The sequence below is a fragment of the Hippoglossus hippoglossus genome, chromosome 11 (assembly GCF_009819705.1).
Source record: "Hippoglossus hippoglossus isolate fHipHip1 chromosome 11, fHipHip1.pri, whole genome shotgun sequence".
Lineage (NCBI taxonomy): Eukaryota > Metazoa > Chordata > Actinopteri > Pleuronectiformes > Pleuronectidae > Hippoglossus > Hippoglossus hippoglossus.
Window position 1 is genome coordinate 10,285,873 of NC_047161.1, and position 25,999 is coordinate 10,311,871.

A 25,999-nucleotide genomic window follows, 5' to 3' on the forward strand; every position below is an offset into this window, starting at 1 on the left:
TGTTTGTAAACTCTAAAAGGCAATGAAAGAGTGGAAGATGAAACAAGATTGTGATTTCTCCCTAATTGACAATGTTTTAGTAAACTTTCTTGACAAATTATTTACCCGTTTGTTTTTTTGCCGTCGGATTTCAACACCTGCAGTAGAACCGTGTGTAAAAGAAAAGCGAGAAGCCAACATACAGTCAAAGAGCTTTATTGAAACAAATAAATTAATAAGTTAGTCAAGTGAGCTAATTTTATCCTCCGCAGATACACATCTTTGTATCTCTTTAAAAGATCAAACAGAGGTGTGCATTAGATTAGAAAATACGATAAGCGCCATGTCATCAACCATGTAGCTACATCAATTGGAATTGGAAGACTTTGTTAGCTTAGCATTTTGCTTATTGCTTCGATCTGTTCGCGTTTTCGTTTTCAACAACAGCTCCAACACCTAAGAGAGCAGTTAAAGGGCAACGAGCTGGAATGTCAAATGGCAGCAAGTCAGTGAACAATGGACGGTGAGGACGTCAAGAACAGAGTGAAACGAGAAGAGAGAACGTGCACATTTGAGTCATGCATAGAATTCAGTCACCTCGACAATCGGTTACTGCTTCTCATACTTGGTTTCCTAGACTAGTGCCCCCTAGTGGCCTCAGAGGTAGTTGTGTGGAAGCCATTCAGATCTACATGACATGCTTTTTTACGAAAGGAGACATGCCTGCAGAGTTTCCTGCGGTGATAGAAATGCCCGTGCCTCCAGATCTGACAAATGTTCAAACACAGTAAAGGACGTCGATGCTAGGTCCTGGGTTAGTTGCGATGATTCGCTAAACATACAGTAAATATTCTCAGAAAATATTAAAGTTCCTCATAAAAGGCGAACACCCCTAAAAACTATGTGTTCATAACAATTTTGATTATGTTTCTGTGGTGAAACATTTTCTTTGCAAAAAAAAACAAAACAGCATGGCTATCCTCATGAGGATGCTATCTCAATGAAACACTGTTGTCTTGGAGGCAGCACTGATATTTTATGTTTGAGATCAAAAGCCGCGACATATCAGTTAAAGAACAAGGACATAGAAGGCACAAGTCATTTCCTTTCATGTCTTGACTCAAGACTTTACAGAAGACATCCTTAATTATTACTTGTTTTCTAATACTGGGGCCACAACTAACAACAACATGCAATACAGTGGTCTCACATACATTTTTTTTAAAAAGCTGGACATTCCAGGTGACGATGAAGTGACAGTGTGACGACGCCTCTAACAACGAGGCACCTCTTATCGTTTAGGCCAAAGAATGAAACCACGTACCTAATGTTTCTATTCAGAACGAACGCAAAGACTTGAAGATAAAGAGAGAGCACTAGAACCTAAAAAAGATCGAGCGATAAAGTACATTCACTGTTTGAAGTCTGAGCTTGGCTTGAATGGAGAAGTGGAGCACCTGAGTCAACTGGCTTGACTGAAATAAACGAAACACCTTCGGGAACATAAAGTGTTTTCACTGGCCAAATACAGTATGAGTGAATGTTTTCTTATTTGAATCTAACGACACCAAAAAGAAAATGATGAGCTCAAAAACACACAGGAGCTTTTGTGAGTCGTGTGTGAACCTGATCCGCTGCGTGTTACAGTTGTGTCATCCATGATTTAACAAAGGCTACATTTATTTAGAGACCATATCTAACCGAATTAAATATGTTAAATTAAACCCCTACATTCACTTTATCAAACACAAAAATCATTAAAAAATATATTTGCTATCGTAGGTTACACAAAAATAAGTGCATGAACATAATTACATCAAGGAAATCAAAACAAAATGATGATTTTATACATAAAATGTGTTATTATCAAGTGCCAAAGTACTTAAGTAAAGAAATTGTCTTCATTTCGTGTGTGTGTCTCCAGTTTTGTCCACGAGCACAGAGCATTTTCTGTGCGTCAAACATCTCCGAGGAAGAAAAGACAGAAGACAGTACAGGGGATTGGCAATGACAGTAAACACCTATAAGTGATGGCTGGAGCTCAACCCTGCTGCACCCCGTCTGTTCGTACTGAAGCTGTGAGGCTCGAAACCGTTTCCTAAGACACGAGCGTTCATGAGGTTAAAGGCCTGGAATTCACATGTCAAACCCAAACACTTTACAGGTTGTTCGCTCCGAAACTGGCCGTAATGTTTCTGCAAGTGCATGCAGCAGGTGAGAAGGATCCCTCCAGTGAGAGAGGGGGTGAAGTACGAATGACCGCCTGAACCGGATGACGTGACAAAACCTGACCTGAGGCTCGATGTGCAGAAAAAGTGTCAGACGTCGGAAAAATTCTGACAGAGGAATCGGTGAGGCTTTATCTACAGGACTCATCGGAGGGAACATGCATGTTTGGATCGTGGGCTGCAAGACGGAGAGCTTTACAAGGCATGTTATAAAAACAAACTCTGGTTACGGGAGCACTTAAAGAGGAACAGAAGCCTTTTAAAACATTGCAGAGGAGGGATTTTAGAGCCATTAAAGGACATTTTGGCTCCGTTAAATCCTCCCTTCAATGCAAGCAAAACATCTTTTTTGCAAGTGGGCTTGTAGGAGACGGAATTCCGTCGAGGATGAATGAAGGTCAACGCAAACTGTACACATGAGTCAATCCAACACATTCTTCCAGCTTTTTTCATGTGACAGGTTTGGGCGATAAAAGCAGGGTTTCGCTCATTTCAAACTCCATCGTCTGGGTGGAGAGGGCAACCATGGAGGTTTGGTGCTTTGGCGAGGTGGCTCTCTGGCCAGTCTGCCCGTCCAAGAGAGCAGATTATTTCTCTGTAGACAGCTCTTCTAGTTATACATTTGTTTTTATGGTGGTGTGAATGGAAAATGTACAGGTCGTACCCATCACAGAGTTGTGATGCCAGCAAAGTCAGAAAACTCTCCATCAGTTGATTCAAGCGGCCAACACAGAAAAAAAAACAACTGAAATGATCAGAGAGAGAGAGAGAAAGATTTCTCCAAAGAATTACAAAACATCAAAGCTCAAAGTCAGATTATCTACAGATGAAGCTTCGAAGTCAGCGTAGATAGAAAGCAAGAGGTGAGCAGGGGGAAAGTGGTTCAGTAGTCAAGTATCATCGTTCACGTGCTCCTCTCCGTTTCTCCATCCTCGTCGAGTGGGTTGAGAGGAGGGTCCGGTGAGCAGCTTTGGCTGAGGCCATGTGGAGGCCTCCGTCTGGATCAGCTGTGGAAACACATTCGCTTTAAAGACAACAGATGAGGATGTGGATTTGAGATATGGGAGGATGACGGCGGGCTGCTCAGAGTGAGGACTCAGCCAAAGGACTGTGTGTGTGCAGCTCACTGTCATTCCAAGTTGCCGGTATCGGACCGTGAGATGTTGAGCGTGGAGGCGGAGGGGAAGAGGTCTCTTTGGTCCGTGGGGCTGTGGTAGTCGGAGGTGAGGTCGGGGTCCAGGAGGGAGGACAGGGTGAAGTTGGACGAGCCTTTCTTTAGGCACTGGGTGTAGAAATTGAGCAGGAGGTCCAGCTTGTTCTCTATGGACTGAACCTGAGAAAACACACAAATGGAAAAAAAACCTTTGCACAATTTGTATCAGCACATCCTGGATTTTGAACAGAGAAAGAAAACAGACAAAGTGATAAAAGACAAAGAAATATTAAATCATTCCATTGTGAAATTTTTGTTATTTCAATCCCTTCAGAAATTGTAGGAGATGCTTTACTTGTGTGTTTCATCACTGGTTCTGATAAGATGGACAATGAGTCTTAATGGTTTCATGTATTGACCACAGAAGCTTAGTATATCTTATCACTCTAGGAAAAAGTCTCAGCCATTAGTTGTCAGCGTCTCGTGGGAGCTGTGAAAAAGATGGAGCGAGGAAAGAAAATCCATCGACTAATTGGAACAGACATTAACATCACTTCCTCGGTTTATTGCACTTCCTGTACATTTTATGGCAGCTTTTCATTAAATTCGCCAGCGTAAAAGTGATCCACCTGGAATTTTTTTAATAGCTTATATGATTACACAGAAAACACAGTTCCACAAATGGCGTATAAATCAAAGTACCCCTCTATTACCTGTTTCTCCACTTTGACTACACGTCCCATCATGCTTAGCTCATCCAGTGGATCCAGTTCTGGCGGTGTCTTCTCTCCTTTCTCTGGGCGTGTCTTCTTGTCAGGCTGAACGGCTCCTCGTCCGATTATCTGGTCCACCCTTTCACACAAACACAATCAATTATATTCATTTCTTTGTATTTTCAGTGAAATGCTTGGTGTGAGCACAGTAACTGTTTATCCCCGCTTCCAGTTTCAAATGTGTGAAACCTACCTCATCTGCAGGCTCTTGATGCGTCCCAGCATGTCCAGGTGTCCCGCAGAGTACTGCTCTATGACGTCCTTCACATCATACGGACGCAGCGTCTCCTTGAACTTCCTCTTGGCCACAAGGAACTTCAAGATCCTACACGTGCAGCAGAAACAAACCCCACATCACACATCAGTGGACGTCCAGTAAACCTTTGTGAAAATGCAGGGCCATCTATCAAATGATGGGGCCCAACACTGAGAATAACAAGATTAATTACAGTCAGAGTGACCTTATCATTCACAAACAGCCCCATAAAGAGAGCAGAGCAGCCCCTCTTACTAAACCATGCGTGTATATTGTGATGATGACAACATCTTCCAGAGACATTTGCTTATCAGGACCTGCTGTTTCAGCAATTAACACACACACACACACACACACTCACACTCTCACACACTCTCACACACACACACACACAGTTAGAGCTTTGCCCTGATTCTCCTCTTTTGTCAGTGTGACAGCCATGTTGGAGCCACTGGTGGACCATAGCTGCTCCCACTCCCAGTGCACACAGCTCATCATCGCTACCCACATCCCTCTGCGAGGGGAATCACACACTGAGGAATGTTGACCCAGCACCACTGTATCCGCTGAACACATACCTGTAAATATCGCTGTGGTTGGAACGTCATGCTGTGTGTGTTTGTGTGTCTGGCCTTCTATGTTGGGTGGGTCATTCAATTCCTTTCTTATCATTTCTTCGATAGGCAGCTCAGCGATGACACAAAATACACACACACTCAAGCTGTCATCTCATCCTGTGATGGATTGAACGACGAGTCAATCCGGGAGGGATTGAGGAAACCCTATCTCTCGCAGCCAGATGACTAAACCCACTATAATAGTCCCAGTTGCCCTCACAGGAGGAAGAAAGGGATCACATCAAAGGTCTGGGGAAGTGAAAGATCAGAACCGCTCAGCTTTTTCCAGAAAACGTCACACACATACCCGTGTACAAAACCACACACGTGCACAAAAACAAATACAATGCCACAAATGCATTGCATCTCAGTCAGAGGGACACACACAGTAACACAACTGCACACGAGCTAAACAGGAGCAGGTGAAATCTGAACTTGCGAGAGGGGTCATTTTCTGAAATTACCCACGGTAACCTTTGTCCGGGGCATGCAGCGCTTGCATTTACCGCAGCCGCACACACACACATACGCAGCACACAGATTTGTTTAGCGGCCGGGTGCAGCTGCGACAAAGAAGAGGAGAAGGTGCAAGCGAAGGAGAAGAGGAGCGAGAGGAGGAGGAGTGGTCCACAGCTGGTGTTGTAGCAGCCGTCAGCGCACTCTTCCCCCTAACACAGCACTCTTGTTTCTTGATGACTCCTACGCCTGGGGTATTTCGCGGCCTTTTCTTATTTTGCAGGTAGATGCAGATTTAGATTTTTTTTTCTCAGGTGCAGGTACAAAAAAAAAAAGAGCACGGGGGCTTTTGAATTGGTTCCTCCAAAGGTTTCCTCAAAATGCTGACTCTTTCTCAGTCGATGAAATGTCTTTTATTATACGTGGTCAGGTCTACTGTCAGAAAACGTCCAGGTACGGTGCAAGCAGTGGTACAGTACAGCTGGCACTGCTCACGGAAAGATATTATACCTTCCTAACATTCGGAAGAGGAGACGTGAAAAAACTCGATTGGAGGAACAGGAAGTGTCATCTGTGTCCCAAAATGCTTGCATAGCTAGGGCAAATATTTTTTGCAGCTCAGCAAAGGTAGATCCCAGATAGTCTCCGGTGGGAAGGTTTTAACCGTGACTTAAAAATGTCACTGTTATGCTGACACATTTCCTGAGAAGGCCAAGTAGGGCGAGCCACTGCAGGGACGCCTCTGATTCATAAGTGAACAAAAAGTTAATGCACGAGCTGCAGTATGTGTGTTCAATCATTCTTACAGAAATACACCGCGTAAACATTATACAGGTTTAAAAATATTACCGCTGAAACACACAAAAAAAAACTGATGATGATGACGAAAGATCAAATGGATATAAATAGTAAGCATGTCCAAACTATTTTTATTTATTTAATAAAGTAGGCACTTCACCTGAGACTGCAAATGAGCAGAAATTTGGTGTTATACACAGTATTGGATTTTTGCATGTGAAGAGTCACAGTAGTTTTCCCATCCTCTTCTTCTTCTTCTCCTTTACCTCCCTCTACCTTCCCTTCTATTCATAAACAGAACACCGTATGCATTTATTCAGACAGCCTGGCACTGATAATGCATCTCTCTAAAGTGAAACCTCAGCACTAAGGCCTCCTGCAAAACCCGGTGTTTCAAGTACGTCAGTCGTGAACCTTATAAGACACTGCGTGAGCACGTGCGTGTGCTAGCACCTGCTGTGTACACACCTGCACTCTCTATTGGAAGTCCCTCTCTTCCATTGTCTGCGGCACGGAGCAGCTGAGGTCAGAGCTATCTGCTGAGTCAAGTGCAAACCCGAGGAGGGATCATATAATACCCTGTCAGTGGCCTAACAATATCAAGCAATAATACATCATGCTGCATCCCGGGAACGGAAAACATCCTCCTGCTGTACGCCTGCGAAGGAGAAACATTCAGTTTGTTCACAAAGCACCTGCTTCAGACAGCTGACACTGACAATGTGCTCAAATGGACGGACTACATTTATAAAGTGCTTTTACCCAAAGAGAATTACAATCTGCCTCTCAATCACCCGAACACTCCATGATAGGAGTAGAGCCTCCAACCTTTAGGCCTTGGATGCTTCAGCATGCAATAACTTTGATGAATGGATGATTGCCTGAGACACATGAGTGGCTGCCGCTTAAAGGGATAGTTCACCCAAAAATGAAAATTCACTCATTATCTACTCACCTCTATACACGATGGAGGGGTGAGTCCACAAAACACTTCTGGAGTTTCAGGGGCAAACAGCATTGCAGCCAAATCCAATACAATTGAAGTAAATGGTGACCACTCTTCAAACGTAAGAAAAAAACAAAAAAAAAGCTCTAAGTTCTCGCTGATGTCGTCACATGTCCCTTGGGCAAGAGCATGGAGACGCGAGCTTGTGCGATGTGTGTGCACTCGAACGTGAACACGGCTCCGGAGGAGGATCACAGCGGACATTTAGGCTAAAAACTTGGTGTAACTGACACTGTTTCGAGTCGAGTTTGAATATCGGGGCTTACGGACACTTGGATGACACCACAGGAGCAGTATGGAGGAATGCTATGTTTTTTACGTTCACCAGTTACTTCAATTGTATTGGATTTGGCTGCAACACTGTTTTCCCCTGAAACTCCAGAAGTGTTTTGTGGACTTCACCCATCCCTCCATCGGCACAGTGGTGAGTAGATGAGTGAATTTTCATTTGTGGGTAAACTATCCCTATAAGAGACTTTAAGTTAAAGAACAAATCCTTACACGAGTCACTAAATTGTATTAGTTTATAACACGGTATCAACATCTGGTTCAAAGTCAGGTAACATACAGCATGAAAACCAGCACCAACTCAAAATTCAAATAGTAAATCATTTAACACACGATCAAGTACAGAGTGGGTAGAATCAAGAGTAGCTATAAAAAGAAACACTACAGCTTTAATAAAAATGAACACACACACACACACACACACACACACACACACACACACACACACACACACACACACACACACACACACACACACACACACACACACACACACACATTATGAATGCAACTACCTTGTTTACATGAGCATTATCTTTGCTTCATTAGAGAAAGTGAAGGAGGAACCAGCCTCTTTAATTTAAAGAGCCACACCACATCCTGTGTAAGGACGTCTGCCACTGACACTGTGCTACAGAAACAGTCAAGCTTACAGTCGATGAACAACACGAAGAGATGACACAGTGACAGCAATCAACATCAATGCTCTCAGTCCATTATTACAGTTGTCCTTGTCCAAACTGTACAATAACACATGTCTCCACTCTCCACACAGCCCGACTGTACTGTGACCATCCATCTGTATGATATTTCTGTTTGTGTGTGTGCTCCCTGAAAAGGCAAACCTAGCATGCCTCCCTACACATGACCTGCCTGAATGAGCTCGGCTTGCTGAGTGACAAGGTCGCAAGAGGGGAGTAGCGCTTCCTGCAGCAGGGCTCAGTTACCTCTCCTAAGTGGACATTTCTACTCTGTCAGCTGAATCTGCACACACCAGCACCTAAATGGAGGAGCGGCATGTTCGCCCATTAATACCATCATCTGAAAACGCACGCATGGGGTTGTTTGTGTGACCGAAGTGAGCCCGTTTACACAGGGAGGTTGTGATGTGTGGAGCTCACAAAAAAACGTACACCAGACACCGGGAAATTCCATCTCGGCATGTGATGTGAATCAATCACACTGAGCGCAACAGACCTATTAAAAAAGGTCAATGACTTTATAATAACTTAGAAACACGCTAATACTAACCCGACGTGTCCTTTAATGTAATGGTAAATGTTTTGCTGGCAATCTTGGAACCGAGACTCCAACCCTCCTAATTAGCATTTATAAACACGATAATAATATTAAATAAAGTGTTTATAACACATTACATTGTACAAAAATTTAAGGATAATTTAAATGCAAAGTTGTTTTAAATACATGCTATTACAGCTCTGTTATATTGTCACTGAATGAGCTGACTAAGATCAGCTGGAACCGAAAAAATTGTTTCACTCGGGATTAATCAATTCAGGATTTTGCAACAGACAAAATTTTGTTGGCAGTGCAAAAGACCAATGTTACTGGATGGGACCATCAAAGGTTTATAGAATGATCTGTTCATGTGTACAGTTTTTCTACTGTACTACTTATATTTCTCTTGTGTACAGAATAAATCTTTCCACTACTGGTGTGACGCTGACAGCTGGACTCACCTGACAGCTCGTATAAGCGTCTTCACGGCTGGGATGACCTCCTCCATTGCAACGTCACAATATGGTTTGTCTTCCACGCTGTCCTCTCCGACCCCCTCCACTGGAACAAGGACATTCAAAGACACTATTATCCAGCAGACGTGCCTGTGATTGATAATAAAAAAAGGCTTGATGTGTGTGTGTGTGTTGCCTACCATCAGCAGGAGGTCGTGGTTTGAGGCGAAGTGAGGTGCGGAAGCGTGTGCGATCATTAAAGCTCCAGCTCTTCTGCACCTTCCCCGGACTGGTGGCCTCGGGTACGTTCTCCTGGCTGGGAGAGCGTCGGACCCCGGAGCCCGGGGGCAGCGGCGATGCCTTGTTCCGACTATTTTGGGATGATCGAGAATTGTTCATTCTGATACGATCCCGGAAGCCCATTTTACTGCTGACAGTGAAAATAAAACAGTCAAACGTCCGTAAGCAGACTATCGTTTTCGGATCATGACAGCCACCAAGTTTTTTCTCAATGTCCATGCCTTTGACCTTCATGGAAAACTAAACTGTGTTATCCTGGGACTTTAGGGAGGCAGCAGAAGTACAGCCTGAGCTTGTTAGAAAAGAAATTGTTAGTAAAAGTGATGTAACACCAAAAAATGGCCTCAGATCTTTTGCGACATTCCTCATCAGCAAACAGATAAAACAGGGAGACATTTACATTACGTCTCCATGAAGGGCAGACTGGCGGATTTATCATCGAGGCAGAGAGTCCTGAGGTGCAACTTAAAATAGCTAAAAACTGATTCTGCCCTGAATATTTGCTTATTGAATGTGGTTTTCACAGCACCTGATTCAGCACAATCAGACTGAAACCTGATTCAAGACTTGCAGCTCTGCTGGGATGACGCTCCATCGGACCAAGATTCGCCTCCTTAATCCCATCAAAGTGCAGCGGTACAAAAGGTGGCTTATCAAGACTCTATACAAGCCATGGCGGGCCGATACGTGAGGCCATGTTTATACAGGAGAAAGTGGCCAGTCCTTCTAAACACTCCTAACGCTGCTGTTAAAGCATGCTCCTTCTCTGCAGCCACTCACATGTTACACACTGTCAAAGATCCAGAAGAAACGCAAACGTCATGCACCACAGAGCAATTCCAGCTCAGCCGTTCACTCCTACATGTTTACGATGATATACTCTTTGTTGTGCGTGTGTTACAGCAGGCCATTTAAATTAAAATTTAAATAGTTAAGGGACGTAAGTGGAAACAGCATTTCGTACGAGCATGCTGAAATGTTTCGGGTTGAATGGAGGAAATGGGGAAGAGTGACAGACCTCCGCATGCTGTAGGGGAAAGCAAGTAAATGATTTGGATGCATTCAGGGCAATAACTGAATCTTTCCAAATCATTGGAGGAGTATCGCATGCGTACAGATGCAATTTTGCACTTTGAAACCTTTTAAAGCGCAAACATACTGATTTGCCAGAAAGGCAACTAATACAAAATAGAACATCATGCTAAATATTTCTATTTTTGAAATGTCTTTGGTCATTTTTAATCAAATATTTAGTTCTCTCGTTTCATCCGAGATGTTCAATGAAAGGAAAAGACGTGCATCTAAATTGTTAAAGTAATAAACCATCAAGGACATTTGTCATGTTTTCAACACACGGTTTATCATGACCTTCAACCAAAATCAACACAACGTGTCTCCACAGCAGGAAAGGATTCACTCAATCATATGTGGACCAGAGTGTGGAGCCTAATTAAAGTTTTTAAAAAGGTACTACAGTGCATCGTTGTTAAAAAAGATACATTTTATGGCATCTGCTACAACAAGCTATCTTAACTGAGCCAATTCGTCTTTCTGAAACTTTTTAACAAGAACCTAAAACTTTGAGCGAGCCACTTGCATAGGCCCACAAATGTTTGGAGTGTTTCAGGCAAAGTGAGTGTCATAGAAAGGAGGAAGAGTGCTGTTATTGATCTGTGACATTTTAGCGTGCCCCGTGCACAGGCTCGTTGCCATGGATACCTCTGCTTGCGGCCAGCGTGAATCCGGAAGAGACCCCGCTTTTTAGAAAGAAGTTGACTGGGGAGACAAGGCAGAGGGAGAGAGGGTGAGGGGAAGAGAGAGGTGGGGGGGAGTGAAGGAGGACGAGAAGTTGTGACACAACCTGGGTACGTGGTGAACCCGTGAGGATTAAGGCAGCGACGGTAAAACCAGAGGAAGAGAGTGACGAGGTGAAAGATCTCAATAATCCAAACAGCATTTCTTTGGATTATGTAGACACTCTGAGTTCTGGGGAGGTGGGGAAGGATCATGCAACAGTAATGGGGGATGTTTTACCCGAGTATAATCATCAAGACAGCTGATTAAACATCATGGTGTGAGAGCAGCTCCTCAAATCAAGGACATTTCAACCTGCAAAACTTATGCACCAACAACCTCTCGTCCAATGCATGCACAGGTCCGATATCATAATAATATGATAATCAGCTGTCCTTTTTCTTGTTAAAGGTTTACGCTAACAAAGTTATGAATCATCGCAAACGTATATTCATCCTTATTACGAATATCCTCAAATCAGCAAGCACAGCTCATGAAGAACAAACCTGCATGGAACTTCTGCCTTCCTGAGAACAGATGAAGGATGGAGGATGGATGGCATAGAAAAGACACAATGGAGACAAAGGGAAAGAGAGAGGAAGACAGGAAGAGGAAATTGGTGAGAGAACGGTGGAAGGTGGTGGAGAATGAGTGAGGGTACGAGCTACGCGGACAAAGATGCAGAGAAGCAGGGGGGGGTCCTGTAACACAGTGGTCTCAGGTTAGATATTAGTGACATTTTGTTAAACGCACAACACGTCCATGCGGGAAGCTCCGGCAGCAGTCAGCCTTGTTCTTTCTGTGTGTGTGCACATGTTGAATGTGTTCGTCTGTGTGCACCTGCTGTGTGTGAGCATGAGATGGGCAGCTGCCCGCCCGTCTGAATGTACCATGAGGCTGTGAGTGGTGGCGGTGTGCGTACCTGTCCCCCGACAGGTAGGGGGAGCTGTAGGGCCGCAGCCCAGACAGCAGCGTGTGGTAGGAGTTGTGGAGAACCTTCTTGGTGCTACGCTGTCGCTGGAGGTGACTGAACAGAAGAGTCAGTTCTCTGACACCCCCACGTGCACAAATAAACAAAAAAAAAAACAAAAAAAAACATGACAAATGAACAAAAAACAACAAATGATGGAAACCTCACAAAGAAGCAAATCAACAGTCCAAACACTCAAAAGAAGAGGGATACTTGAGAGCAATAAAATATGTAAGAACTTGAAATGTTTACGTATTGAAAGGTGAACATTGTGACTTGATGTGAATATAAAACAGGTGCATGTCTCATGTTCCCCTCCTTTTAAGCTCATAAATTAGTCAAATTAATACAAAAATGCAAAATATAAGAAACCACTGCGTAGAACAAAAGTAATGAAAATGTATTGAAATAAAAGGTGGCAGAGGTATTTCAAAGGGATAATAATAATAATAAATAAAAAATGTAAAAGAGAAATTAAATCCACCACTGCACTAAACTGAAAACGGTTAAACAGCAGCAGGTGTGATCTGTGTTTTCTTCATAATGATACGGATGTACGAGCAGAAGCAAAATATACACGTTTCACAATTCACCGTTTTTTGATGCAACTCTAAAATCGGTCACAAATATTTATCACACCGAAGGAAACTACAGATTCCTGATGTTTGAATCCATTCAGTGGTGAACATGTAAACAGATGGGAGCGCCTACCTGAACGAAGGCAACATGCTGTCATAGAAGTACCATGTCGCTGTGAGATAGGAGTGTTTGGCGTCTGTGGAGTAGAGACGCCACGCAGCCTGAACAAAACACAAATTGAAAGTCAACAACCTGCCTGGCAAACGTCACGTTTCATAAAGATTGAAGGAGCCGTCATTCACCTGTATCAGGTTGGCAGCAGGCATCCTCCTCTTCTCAAAGTGCTTCTGCCTGTGCTGCTCCTGAACCTTCAAGGCAAAACCTGACCCCAGAATTCCCTGAGGGTCAGAGGTCAAATTTATGTCAGGGGGGGCCACTCTGTCCGAGCAGACAGGAGTCACTGGCAGCAGCTGTCAGGAGACTTACAGCCGGCAGGGCAAAGAAGGAGACTCCCAGAAGAGCAAAGCCTGCAGCCAGGAGCCGTCCCTGCCACGTACGAGGGGTCTTATCACCATAGCCAATAGTAGTGAGAGTAATCTGGGAGTGAAGGAACACACACACACACACACACACACACACACACACACACACACACACAATATGATGGGTTAAACCATAGACTGTGTGTAAAAATGGACGACATGGCTGCTACCGAAAAGTGAAAACAAAGAGTCCCAATCGCCACCTGGTGGCTGGCTGTAGTATAAGTCGTAAATCCTGCCTCCTGGGACATGAACCAAACTTTAACAACCCTCTACCTCATCCCTCCCCTCTGCTCATCCTTACCCCGATCCTCACTTTCTTCACTCCTTCATCCCATCCTCTCTTCCCACCTTCCCTCATGCCTACATCTTCTCTTACATCCTTCCCTCATCTCTCTGTCCTCTCCTCCATCCTTCCCACATCCCGTTATCCTCCTCAATCCTTCCCTCATTCCTTCATCTTCTCTTTCATCCTTCCCTCATCTCTAACCACACCCCTTCAGGGTGCAGGTATGGTTATGGTTAGAGTAAGTCTGCAGGAAATTACTGCAAGGTAAAGGAACTCAGTGTAATTTCCTCTGAATTCATGGAGATACTAGTGTGTTTCTGTGTGTGTGTGTGTGTGTGTGTGTGTGTGTGTGTGTGTGTGTGTGTGTGTGTGTGCGCAATATGCAGTACTCACAGTCCCCCACCAGAGGGAGTCTGCATAGGTGTTGAAATCTGAGTTGACGTCTTTCTCTGCCAGGTAAACGAGGAAGGAGGCGAAGATGAGGACCAGGAAACCAATGTACCAGGCTGTAATCAACTCCTGAGAGAGAGAGAGAGAGAGAGAGAGAGAGAGAGAATCAATCACAACTGTCAGCAGCAGCATCTCCACCATCACAATCCCTTCCGTCATTACCAGACTGCTATTATTGTTAATGGTCAAATTCCCAACATCATCACCACACTTGGCCTCCACTTTGACTTGGTTGTATGGTTCTGCTTGGACAGCTGATGCATCAATTCATCATCGCCACCTTCGACCTGTGATCTGCAGCCAACAGCCGTCAGCACAAACACTAACACCTGACTGCCAAAGATGAGCGGTCTATTGTGGCTCTGAGGGCTCAACACACACGGCAAATAGACAGAACTTACAAAATAAACAGAAGCACACTGCAAGTAGCAAAGATGAGAACGTTTCCAGAGGGAGAAAACTGGCAAGGGCATGTTTGTTGTTCAGTTTGGGACTTTAAGTTACTGAATTTAACTGTTTGTAAATGAGCTAAATGGAAGTAACACAGATGACTGCAACGAGAACAGAGACTTGGCAGAATTAGGCAAAACAAAGTTTAAATTAACAATCTCAGTTTTAATGCAGGCAAGGGTCATACATGGGAAGGCGGGCAGGGAGGTGTGGGAATGTTACAGAGAATCCACAGGCAGAGAGCACACAATCCAAAAACTAGCAAAAAGTCAAAAACCAGAAAAAGGCAGCAAAGCTTACAGGGGCATAGGCAGCCTCAGAAAGAAAAACAGACTGTGATCATACACTGTGACACGAGGGATGAACCCTGGAGAGCTCGACCTGACACACAGAGACAAGGTGGGAGGGAAGTGTGTGTGTGTGAGCAGGTGTATATATACTGGGTGAGTGATTGGTGATGAGGTGCGGTGAGTGCAGAGGCAGGAAACGGAAAACAACAGGAGGAAGTGAAGCTGGAGTTCATGTGCAGAGAGAGTGAAAGACGAAATAAAACAGGAAGTGAGAGTTCAGTCCAGACGGGTCATCACAACCCAGTCATCACTCTCTGGTGTCCCCTGGAAAAACTGCCAATGTCATCTTAGTTACTTGCAGCGTGTTCCTGTTTTTGGTTGAGTTGTCTACGCAAAAACTACTCAACGGAATTCAATGAAATCTTGGAGAGTGGTGGAATGATTTGAGAAAGAACCCATAACATTTTGGGTGCAGATCCGGATCCCAAGGCAGATCCAGGAAGTTGTTTCTCACTGGATCTAGTGAAATAAAATGTGGTTTCATGAGGGGACTGTCGGGCCTTGGCGGAGGTATGGGCTCTGATGAGTGCAATTCTTCCTTGCATGTGTTTTCTACAGTTGCAGTGCATTGAGCTCTCAGGGCCGCCGAAGCAGTCAAAGTAATCTTCAGTGTTTTAGAACCATGAATGTTATTAACAGCTGCTCATCTTCATTGAAAGTCATTAAGTTATTTGTCCCATTAGTAACCAGCCTTTTAACAACAGCCCTCAGCCTCCTTCCTGCTCTCACAATAATCTGTAATGCGCTGTAATACCACCCTGCACTAGAATACTTATATATGTCAATGTCCGTGCAACTGACCACTGTCAAATGTATAAGATTCTCAGATATAAACCACAGAAAGTTAGTTTTGTGGCAGAGCATGTGTAGTTATTTGGTCATTCCTACCTTGCTGTGAGCATAAACCACTGAGCCCAGCAGTTTCCAGGTGCCTCCCCTTCGGTCCATACGCACCATACGCAAAATCTGCAGGAAGCGCATGCTCCGCAGGGCTGAGGTGGCGAAGATGTTACCCTGCGTGCCTGCAGCGATCACTGCCAACGATGCCACGAACACTATGAAGTCTGCAGGGGAAGGAAATCAATCCACAGAGACAAAAAGAGGAGATGAGGATGAGGAGATTTCACAATTTTTTCACACACACATACGCACACACACTAACCTATGACACAGAAGGGCTTTCTGGCAAATCTCAGCCGTCCCTGCCAGCCACGGTATCGGCAGCAGCAGCCAGCGGCCCAGATCCTGATGAAGTACTCCAACCCAAACACTACAATCATCACAAACTCCTACACACACACGCACACACACACAGAAAGAAAGAGAGACAGAAAGGTCAGCGACAACTGAGCATAAGTTACTCATCCTGGGGTGTGATCATACCACCCATCTGGAAAGCAACCAATAATTCCTCTCTGTGAGAAACTGATGTATATTCTTTTCATAAACTACATGCCTCAAGATCTATGAAACTGTGCCCTCAAATATTTTCCATTGACCAGGTTGTTAAACTAAAAGCTCAAATGTTACAAGAGCATAGGCAATATTTACATTTTAATTTTCTAGAGGATTAAATTAAAAGATAAAAGAATTAATAAAGATTATTCCATAACAGTCAAATACCATTAACACTCTGTCGGTCTTCTCTTTATGTCTGTGTCTTTATTACCTTCAGGTTTTTGCACCGTACAGGCAGTTTAAGGTGCACTGAATGTCATTAGAGCGAATGGTCGTGTAAGTAAAGTCCACTAATGGCTGATTGCCTGCTAATGGCTGGGGGATTGATCGAAAGAGTGAACAGCGGGAATGAGAAAGTCAATCAAACCGATAAATAACACGTAAAGATGAGCAAGGTGGGATGAGGGAGAGGGGAGCAGGGGGCTGGGAGACGAGGAGCCGGGTTACGGAAGGAGAAAGTGGGCGTCCATTACCGAAAGCAGCTCGAGCACACAGGAAGGGATTATGGGATGGCTTTTAAGGTTAGTGGATCATATCTGTGATTTCCTGCACAGTCAACAACACCTGAATCCTCCACCCTGCTTGCGTGGCTGTCTTTGCCTCCAAACAAAACAACACGCACTCAACGGATACGCTGCAGGAAGTGATATGACGTGTATGTGTGTGTTTGTTTGTTTTTGTGTGAGCGATATGGGGGGAGAGGAGAGGGTCGTACCAGGATGAAGAGGCCTTGGTTGGCGAACTTCTGATGGTCCGGGATGGTGGAGAACACAGACAACACCAGGCAGCTGAAGACCAGCAGAAAACTGAAACACACACAAACACACACACCCAATCAGTTAACACTTTTTTTAAATACACACATTTGAAATAAGAACACTTTGCATTACATTAATCCCTTAAGAGAAGAATCACACAACTAATTAAAATCTGCTTTGTTCACTCTCTGTGTGATTAACCAACAGAGAAAAACTAAATTGCAAATAAGCAGGAAAAGATTAGTTGATCTATAACAGAACAAAAACACAGCCTGCTGACTAATGTCATCATATTTGGTCATTGGCATAAGAACCAGAACAATGGAACCAGCTTCAGAGGTGTTTATAGCTTAATGAAGGTATCTCAGTTATGTTTGTACTTTTATACGCACGTTATTTTCAAGTATTTCAAGTTAAAAGAGGTCGATATTGGCTTCAAACAGCAGCATTGATGTCTTTGGCTTTACGTCCGCTGAGTCCTGTGATGTAAGAAACCCAGAATACCTTCTGGTCTGATGGTAACATTTATTGATTACTTTCCTGTTAGAACAGTTTTTCTGTTTTCATCATTCATAACAACTGAAAAGACCAAAACCAACAGTCAGCTTGTTTCTCCGTTTCATGTTCGTCCATTGTTCTCCAGAAACAATTAAACACATCATTGAGGCTCCGCTTCGCACCGTGTCCCATTTCCTTTTATTGTGAGGGACATAAAAACGTCATCCCAAATACAGGATGTGATTCAGTTTAAAGTTACAGCTGTTTTAGGATATTACATAAACTTTAAAAAAGAAATTATAATAAATGTTTATTTGTGAGCTAAATTTAAAGAGTTACATCTTCAGTCGAAACAAAGAGGCTGAGAACTGGGTCTGTTAAAAATAACAGATAATAGACAAATTAAGTAGCATGTTAGGATCCACATGTGTACCTTTTTTGTAAGAGGACTGGTATTAGCAAACTGCCGTCACTGAAAGAACGGGACGGTGAATCTCTCCTGGGACAGAAATGACTGTACCTCAGAAGTAATGGCCATTTCAGTGTCGAGAATAAAACACGACATAAATTCTGGGAAATTGTGTCTCACATTCGAGGTGCCCCCGTGGTTTATAAACAATTCATCTCTTCAGCGAAATTGGAGAAGTGACTAGTCTCCGCTGCACGATCTCCATCATTAAACCAGGTTCGAGACGCAGGAGACGAGAACATAATTTACGTTTTCTGTCGAGCAACGCACTTGAAAAAAAAGGCTCTGCCTAAGATCTCTTTAAACTGCCAAAACTATTACCTCATGCAAATCTAGTTCGTAGCATAGCGGTCACACACAGCCATCGCACACATATCCAGTATATAACTGACGTGCGTTTCTCTACAGGTTACTGTAAGTGTACATCAACAAATATTCCCCGCTGTTCGAAAGGCCCTCAGCAAAGGATGATGTATTAACCTCACAGTGAAAACATTCACGTCAGGAACGGTGTGCCGCTGAAAAGAATAATGTTCGCACTTGTGAAGTAACCCGCCACACTCTGTCCCTCTTCACCAGTGGAAAAAGTTATTGTTAGATGCTGCTTCAGTGGATCTGTCGACAGCGGGGGTTAAAAGAAGCTTCAGTTTTATGAGACAGCAGAGCACATAATCAGTAGTAAGAATTTCTTGTTTTCATTATCTGTTGATCGTTTTATCAAGCACATTATTCTGTCATTTTTCTTTCACAATTTGCTTTGTTAGCGTTACGAGTCTCTCATCACATTTACTTTTGTAAGATTTGTAAGATGAACCTAAGCAGATGTTTCTCGTCGACAGTGAAGATCGGAGGCCGGAGAATAGAGAGTAAAAAGAAAAACATTTTACTTGGATCTTTCTCTAAATAGCACATTAAGAGAATTAAGAAAAAACAATTAGGAAACTCATAAAAAAACTTCAGATAATAAAACTGTAAAGCTCCAAAACTGTAAACGACCTAATACATTCAATTTAACGACCTAATAAAGTGATGCAGCACTGACACAGCTCTAATAGTTTGTTTTCATCCGATTGATGAAAGAAACCTGACATGTTTAGGGGACTGGTATAAATGAGTCTGTGGAATTTGGTGCCGATCCAAATAAAATCTGGATTTAGGGAATTTGAATGTGGTTTCATAATGAAACAGGGATGGTACGCGCTGTATTGAGTACATGAGAATAAGAAACTTATTGTACATTGACTATTATAAGTTACATCAATATGCTTTAGTTAACAAAATCTAAAGTCATCACAGTCAGAAGCCTAATGGACCCTGGAAAACAACAACTATAGGTGTTTGCTGACTTAATCTACCAAACCCCTCATGTAAGACACCTTTAAAAGAACCAACGCACATTATCACGTATCTTTGACCAGAGAATTAACGTAAGTAATGTAAAATTAGAGCTGAGGGACGGAGGCAGACCTGATTTGCGCACAAACATACGGCAGCAGCATCGCAGCGTGTTCTCTGTGCCATGTGAATCCAGAACAGTGGGACAGAATTAGCCAGGTGGCAGCTGCTGCATGGTCCAGCTGGTCCACATGTCAGAGCCCAAAGTTAGAGAGCACTTGCTGGACGGATAAACCAATTGTTGTGGCCTCACACAATGGTTCCCTTTCTGCACGATTAGTGATGCTATCAGCAAGTCGACCCTGCCTAATGTTTGTGAAATGAAATGCATTTTAAGTGCTCGCATTAAAAAGCTGCTTAGAAGTATGCGTTTTGAGTCAGATAAGGAAGCAGCGGTGGACAGCTGCTGTTCTGAGAAACAGATACTGAACTGAGCCACAGCAAAGAAATATGCAACACACACACACACAGAAATTAATACATTTGATTCCTAGAAGAGGAAACATTGATAAAGACCCACATCCTCACAGACTAAAGAGTGTAATCAATGAAATAGTATATGATGTCTTGCATCAGCTTTACTCCAGAAATGATCGAGGACAGGAAGGAAGGATACGAGAGATGTACAAGATTGTGTGTACTTCGTCCTGCAGCCCATGGGCTCACTGAAGGACCAGCAAATGTTCTGCACCAGTTAGATTAAAGCACTGCAAAGCATATGGTGGATCTGAAAAGTCTGGGATCTGTTTGTCTCTTTTCTCCATCTTAAACTGGGGTGAAAAAACATTGTTTTGGGCAGAGAGTGAATGAGCAGCTGTTTTTTTGTCTCCCTGCCCGGCCACAGTTTCCAGAAGATGAGACGCTACAAAGACAGAGACAAACGTAGAGCAAAGACAGCTCAAAAGACACCGGACACCAAGTGTGAATTAACAGTCATCCCTAAGTTAGTCCTGTACGTTTCTCAGCCCGGTGATGTGTGAACAGGAGAGAGTAGGTGGCTTGAGTTAGTTTGAAAAACACACTGATGATGACTTTCCACAAACAATGTTTTTTGGCCGTTCATCAGCAGAGTAATGTGCTGACTAATCCGTCCGTCTTTTTCCCCTCAATTAACTCAAAGCACTGTGTGTATATCCATAAGGAGGGAGATAAGTTGGGGCAGCATCTCAGGTGGTTTCTTTCACCGGCTTTATGACAGGAAACGGGTTAGAGCGCAGATAGCTGCATCGACGGCTCGGCTTCAACAAAATGCTGACGCTATGAAAGCAGCTCGTTATTTACCCGGAAACAACACTATCCCTTACATACGGTAACACCAAAAAGACTGCAGTGAGTTACTGCTAACACGGCTCACCATGTCCACGTGTAGCCACACACAGTAGTTAAAAACCTCATCTCATTCAAACCTTGAGTCACAGTCAGGGTTAGGGTCATATAAACGTACCGCAAAACCAGCCAATCACAGACTGGGAGGAAGCAATTCTGATTGGCTGGCTTACATCCAATCAGGCGGTCTCCACAAGAAGCAAGTGAGGGATTTTGAAAACATGGCTAGAGAACCAAGAAGGAAATGACAGAAAATAATAACACTAACATTCCGCCACAGCCTCAGGTGCACATCAGCCAATGGCTCGAGAAATGTGGAGATATTGCCTAAAAAATGTGACAGCACCATAAGACACTAAACTAGTAGAGACTGTTGAATGTTCTTCAGCCAAATCGAAGTGTTTTTTGTTTTCTCTTGTGTTCTTTGAAAATCCTTCTGTCTTTCTTCTACTTCTCACTAATGTGGTACAAAAATAACGCCACAGAAAACAATATGTGATTACCATTGTTTTCTGTGTCCCGATTCAGGGGGTATCGTGGAGGACATGGTTCGTAAGGGCCAAACCAAAATGAGACGGTCTGGTCTCCAAAGGATTTTTTTTACAGAGCTGCAGTTGGACACGACAAGAACGTTTTAATGAGCCTTGCATACCGTTAGCTGTCCGGTTGAGTTGAAGCCCGACACTTCAATTTAAAAGTGTGAGCATCAGACGGTTTGGTCTCTTAGCTTGCAGCTGCCGTTATCTCTTTAAAAACCAGTATATCACCAAGGTGTTGTTAGTGTTCAGATGCTCTCTCACGCTCTCCCTAGTGTTGCCTCCTCATGCATGACTGTTGCCATCACTACTGGATTCAGGATTTATGCTTGGTCCTGTCTGACCTTGAAGCCTGTGAGTTAAGACTTTGTGTTTTTACCTACACCTTGTGTTCCATCGTCTTGTTTGCCTTCCAGCTGGCTGCAGTGTAGTTCATAAACCCTGCCTCCTCCATGTTAGTGGATGAGACACGGACCAAACTAAACTTTTCTCAAAGATGGTCTAATTCATTTTAGGTCATTCTTATCATACTGATGTTTGTTCAAGTGTGCGTGTTTCTGGGAAGTTTAGTTTTAATTAGTTATTTAACGTTATAAGAACAGGATAAAACATCAGGATTGAGCTGACACTGGCTCATGATTGGTCGATTGCTACCTCTGCTCCATTCCCTGATCACCACCGCACAGACTCTGGCTCCAGATGTGCAAGATGGTAGTGTTCATACGCCGGATGTTTTAGCTTTGTTTCTGGATAGTGGGAGGAAGTGGAGATCCGTTGTTCCTCTTTATATTCAGTCTATTGTCAATAATTGTGGTTTTAGTGCTTAGAGGATGAGGCTCTTGGTTTTCTGTATTCTGTGACTGTCACAAATCCAACAAAGAGACCAAAATCAAGAGCGCATCTCTGGTCACTTCCCAAATTCACCAGCCAGGTCAGTCCACCACTGGCTGGAATAACTCAACAGCTTTTGAATGGATTTCTAGAGATTTGGAACAGACATTCATATAGTCCACTTGGGATGAACTGAAATAGGTTGATCCCATCAGCCCCAGTTGTATAGCTGCTGCACAGGATTTGAGTAATGTTTTTTCAGAATTGACTTTAACAGCAGAGGTTCCCCCTTTTCTTTTTCATGTATTATTTATGAATGGAAATCTACAAATGTCGCCCTGTCTGATTACCTCCTCTCAAACTACAGCTCTTCATGTGGAGCTAAGTGACCTGGGAGCAACCGGCAAGACGACGCCTCTGCACATATCTCTGATGTGGTCCCCAACGAATAAATAAATATATAAATACACAAGCGCATCAATAAATAAATAAAAAAATGAAATAGATTAAGAGACATTTAGACAATGCATGAGACATGGTGGGAGTCACATTTCTGCTGAGGGCACACTTTCTCCACCATCCTCCTCAATACCACCATGCACCACCATTCTGTTCAGGGAAATGTCAATTAGCAGGAAAGCATCAGTCGAAATCCAGCAAATCAGCAAAGTTGGTCTCAGGAGGACATAGAGTTGAGTGCTTTTACTACTTTGCATCCAAAATATATCCATCAAAACATTACTGAGGAGATACAGTGAATATTAGAAGGAAAAATACCTTCTTTTAAAAGACAATATAAAATGAAACTTCACAATATCTCCTCTCATCGTGTTGGGGATGAAAGGAGGATAAAGAGACATATAATAAATGGCCATGTTAAAGTATAGATACACCAGGTGTGAATCAAAAAGGCTGTTGTGATATAATGAGAGTCAGGCACTCAAGAGAGTCACTGGGAGGCTGTCTGCTTTGGTAATTGCTCCAGAACTTTATTTTAGAAAGAATAATGCCTGCTCGGCTGTATGCGCAGAATGTCTGACTTTCCTCCAAAAGCCGACCAAGTGTAATTTGTCTCATGGACACGAGAGGATCAAGAAAAATGCAAGTGCAGAATCACATGGAAAGTGAGAAGTAAAGAATCAATCAAATTTGATTTGTAAAGCCCCATTTTCACAAATCACAATTTGTGAAAATGGGGCTTAACAAGGTGCCAAGTAAAGATGCCGCGTGTTGCTTAACACATGTTTTGCATGTTTACTCTTATTTCATGATAAACATACATACACTGTAAAGTGTGGTGTCGTATGGACAGATTACACACCATCTGCCTCTGTGTATATAAAGTGCACATTCTTTGGCTGAAGGCATGTAAAGCTCCAGAGGGCAGCTGGTGGGGCAGACAACAAATAAATGCACAGCAGCTCACGGGGCAACCACTTCTTATAATGGAGGCCTGGACTGATGCTTTTACTGCTGTTTTCCTGTAAACATACATAAGTTAACAGGGAGATCTCACATTACTTTGACTGTATTGAGATAAATAGCTATTACCAGTGCTAATACACATATTTGACATTGTGTATTGCTGCATTACACAGTATATGTATGGGGTTAGCACTCCAGCGGCGTGTCTGGCAGAGGAGCAGAGCTGGAGTGCCGGAGAATGCACCTTTGATTCAATCACCAGCGGATGATAAAGCAGCTATCAGTTACACACAACAGAGGAGGCGGAGGGAAGAGGAGACGGCGATGAAGAAGACTGAGAGGGAAGATGAAGAGAAACACAGGAAACTGACGTAGAAAGATGTGAAGACAGATGGACGACGATTTAAAGAGAAAGATAGACCCGTTTGGAGCAATTGCTGCAACAGAGAAGGTGACGGATGATGTGGGACATTACCTGGAAGGACTCTTGGGTCACGTCACGTAAACTGTACCTGTACCTGTGTAAGTGCATGTGTGTTTGCGGCGCCAGCCCTGATCAATGAGGCTCTGACAACGGCTTTCAGTCATTGACCCACGATCTGTGCACAAACACGCAAACAATAGGAGAGCACACGCACAGTCCGATAATTGAACACACACTCGCAGTGACACCTTCCCCAAGGACACACACAGGTAAACACATAGACCCGCTTAAACAAATGCACAAAGAAAGCCCAATCCGAGATTTATTTATAGCAGAGTCCGACAGACATGCATGTGAAGTGATGGCAAATGTCACCTTGGAAATGTAGCACACGAGTGTAACCACAACCCACACACACACACACACACACACACACACACACACACACACACACACACACACACACACACACACACACACACACACACGCACACAGTCCTAAACCAAGCTCACAGCCCCTATTCCGTCCTATCTGGAGAGGAGAAAAGAGAGCGAAAAGGTGAGGTAGCAGAGAAGGAGGAGGGAGGGAGTTGTCAGCTGAGAAAGAGAAGGGAGCGAGAGGAGGAAGAGGGGAGGAAGGTGGAATCAGTAGAAAGATATTAATAGTGTTTCACCCTCTTTAAATAGCGACTGCAGACAAAATGTGTGCAGGTATAGTCCTGCAGAGCACAGCTCAAACAGGCCAGTCCCGTCCCCCCCCCCCCCCTTCCTTCTTCTGGGATAGCAAACTTTTCAAGGCAGGAACCAAAAAAGCAACACAAACAAACAAGAGACGAAAAGTACTTTTTCTCGAGGAAAGAAGCTGACGGAGCGATTCACAGGCTGGAGTAGTGCCCCGGAAGAGAGAACGGGAAGGGAGCGAGGATGGAGAGAGGAGAGGAGAAAACCTGACATGAGGGTGTTGTGTAAAAACAAGAGGAATGTGTTTGTTTTCCTCTGAATGCCACAATGTTCAGGAATATAACGTGACCGGATCAATTATTTACATAACTGGGAGAAACACAGTTGTGTAATGAGCCCTGGTCAGAAAGCGCACAAGGGTGCAACCTTGGCAGTTTGCATCACGAGCGGTGCTACCGGACAATTCCACAATAAAATAATGATTTTCTTTATTGGTACAAAGACTCTTTACACACATAAGCGCTCTCCATGACACATCCAATACGCAGCCAGATAATCACACACATAGACACACACACACCAAAGAACAACTGCCATGCACACACTGTCTGTCCACAAATTATGTATTTCAAACAGTGTGACAATTAGACTGATACATTTTCCAAGCTGGTGAATGTCACACACACACACACACACACACACACACACACACACACACACACACACACACACACACACACACACACACACACACACACACGCGCGCGCGGTGCCTGCACTCACTCAGCCGTGTGTTACAACACATCATAATTGAGTCCTTTGTTCCCAGCTTTTGATTAATTGAAACTTTTCCTCCAGTTGCATAAAACACCAGGTAAACAGAGCGGCTTCCTTTCTCTTTCACTGAAGCTCGGTCCCTCTCTCTCTTAGTAAAACAGAAATGACCTGACCCCTGAACACTGGGACACTGGAGCATCACACAGAATGGATTCAAGTTGCAGTTCTGTAAAATCGAATTCCTGAAGTCTCTTTATCCAGCGTGAGGATTTTGAGGATTTATTTCAGTGACTCTCTTCCAGAGATTGAAGTTAACTCATTATGACAATTATGAAAAAGAAAATCTTTAAATTACAAGTGACATTTCCAATAACCATATTCTTTTGGATCAGGCTGTCTCCAGCAGTTTATAGCTCCAAGGCGTTATGCCAAATGCAGTCATGTTGGAG

General features: G+C 43.5%; 1 protein-coding gene across 2 annotated transcripts in view; it reads right to left on the bottom strand.

The window, feature by feature from the left end:
* Window positions 1-30: 30 nt before the first annotated feature.
* The window catches only part of LOC117770622 (potassium voltage-gated channel subfamily KQT member 4), a 45,075-nt gene continuing 19,106 nt past the window's right edge, over window positions 31-25,999 (bottom strand). Inside the window, exons 2-14 of one of the 2 annotated variants that reach the window (XM_034600259.1) lie at window positions 17,146-17,236; window positions 16,135-16,261; window positions 15,861-16,036; window positions 14,116-14,241; window positions 13,378-13,488; window positions 13,194-13,289; window positions 13,024-13,112; window positions 12,265-12,390; window positions 9,449-9,678; window positions 9,255-9,354; window positions 4,327-4,458; window positions 4,074-4,212; window positions 31-3,540 (exon numbers count right to left, since the gene is read on the bottom strand). In XM_034600259.1, coding sequence (XP_034456150.1) covers window positions 3,337-3,540; window positions 4,074-4,212; window positions 4,327-4,458; window positions 9,255-9,354; window positions 9,449-9,678; window positions 12,265-12,390; window positions 13,024-13,112; window positions 13,194-13,289; window positions 13,378-13,488; window positions 14,116-14,241; window positions 15,861-16,036; window positions 16,135-16,261; window positions 17,146-17,236 — 1,747 coding nt within the window. In that variant the 3' untranslated portion in view covers window positions 31-3,336. The remainder of the gene's footprint in view (window positions 3,541-4,073; window positions 4,213-4,326; window positions 4,459-9,254; window positions 9,355-9,448; window positions 9,679-12,264; window positions 12,391-13,023; window positions 13,113-13,193; window positions 13,290-13,377; window positions 13,489-14,115; window positions 14,242-15,860; window positions 16,037-16,134; window positions 16,262-17,145; window positions 17,237-25,999) is intronic. The other variant, XM_034600260.1, reaches the window with a different exon arrangement.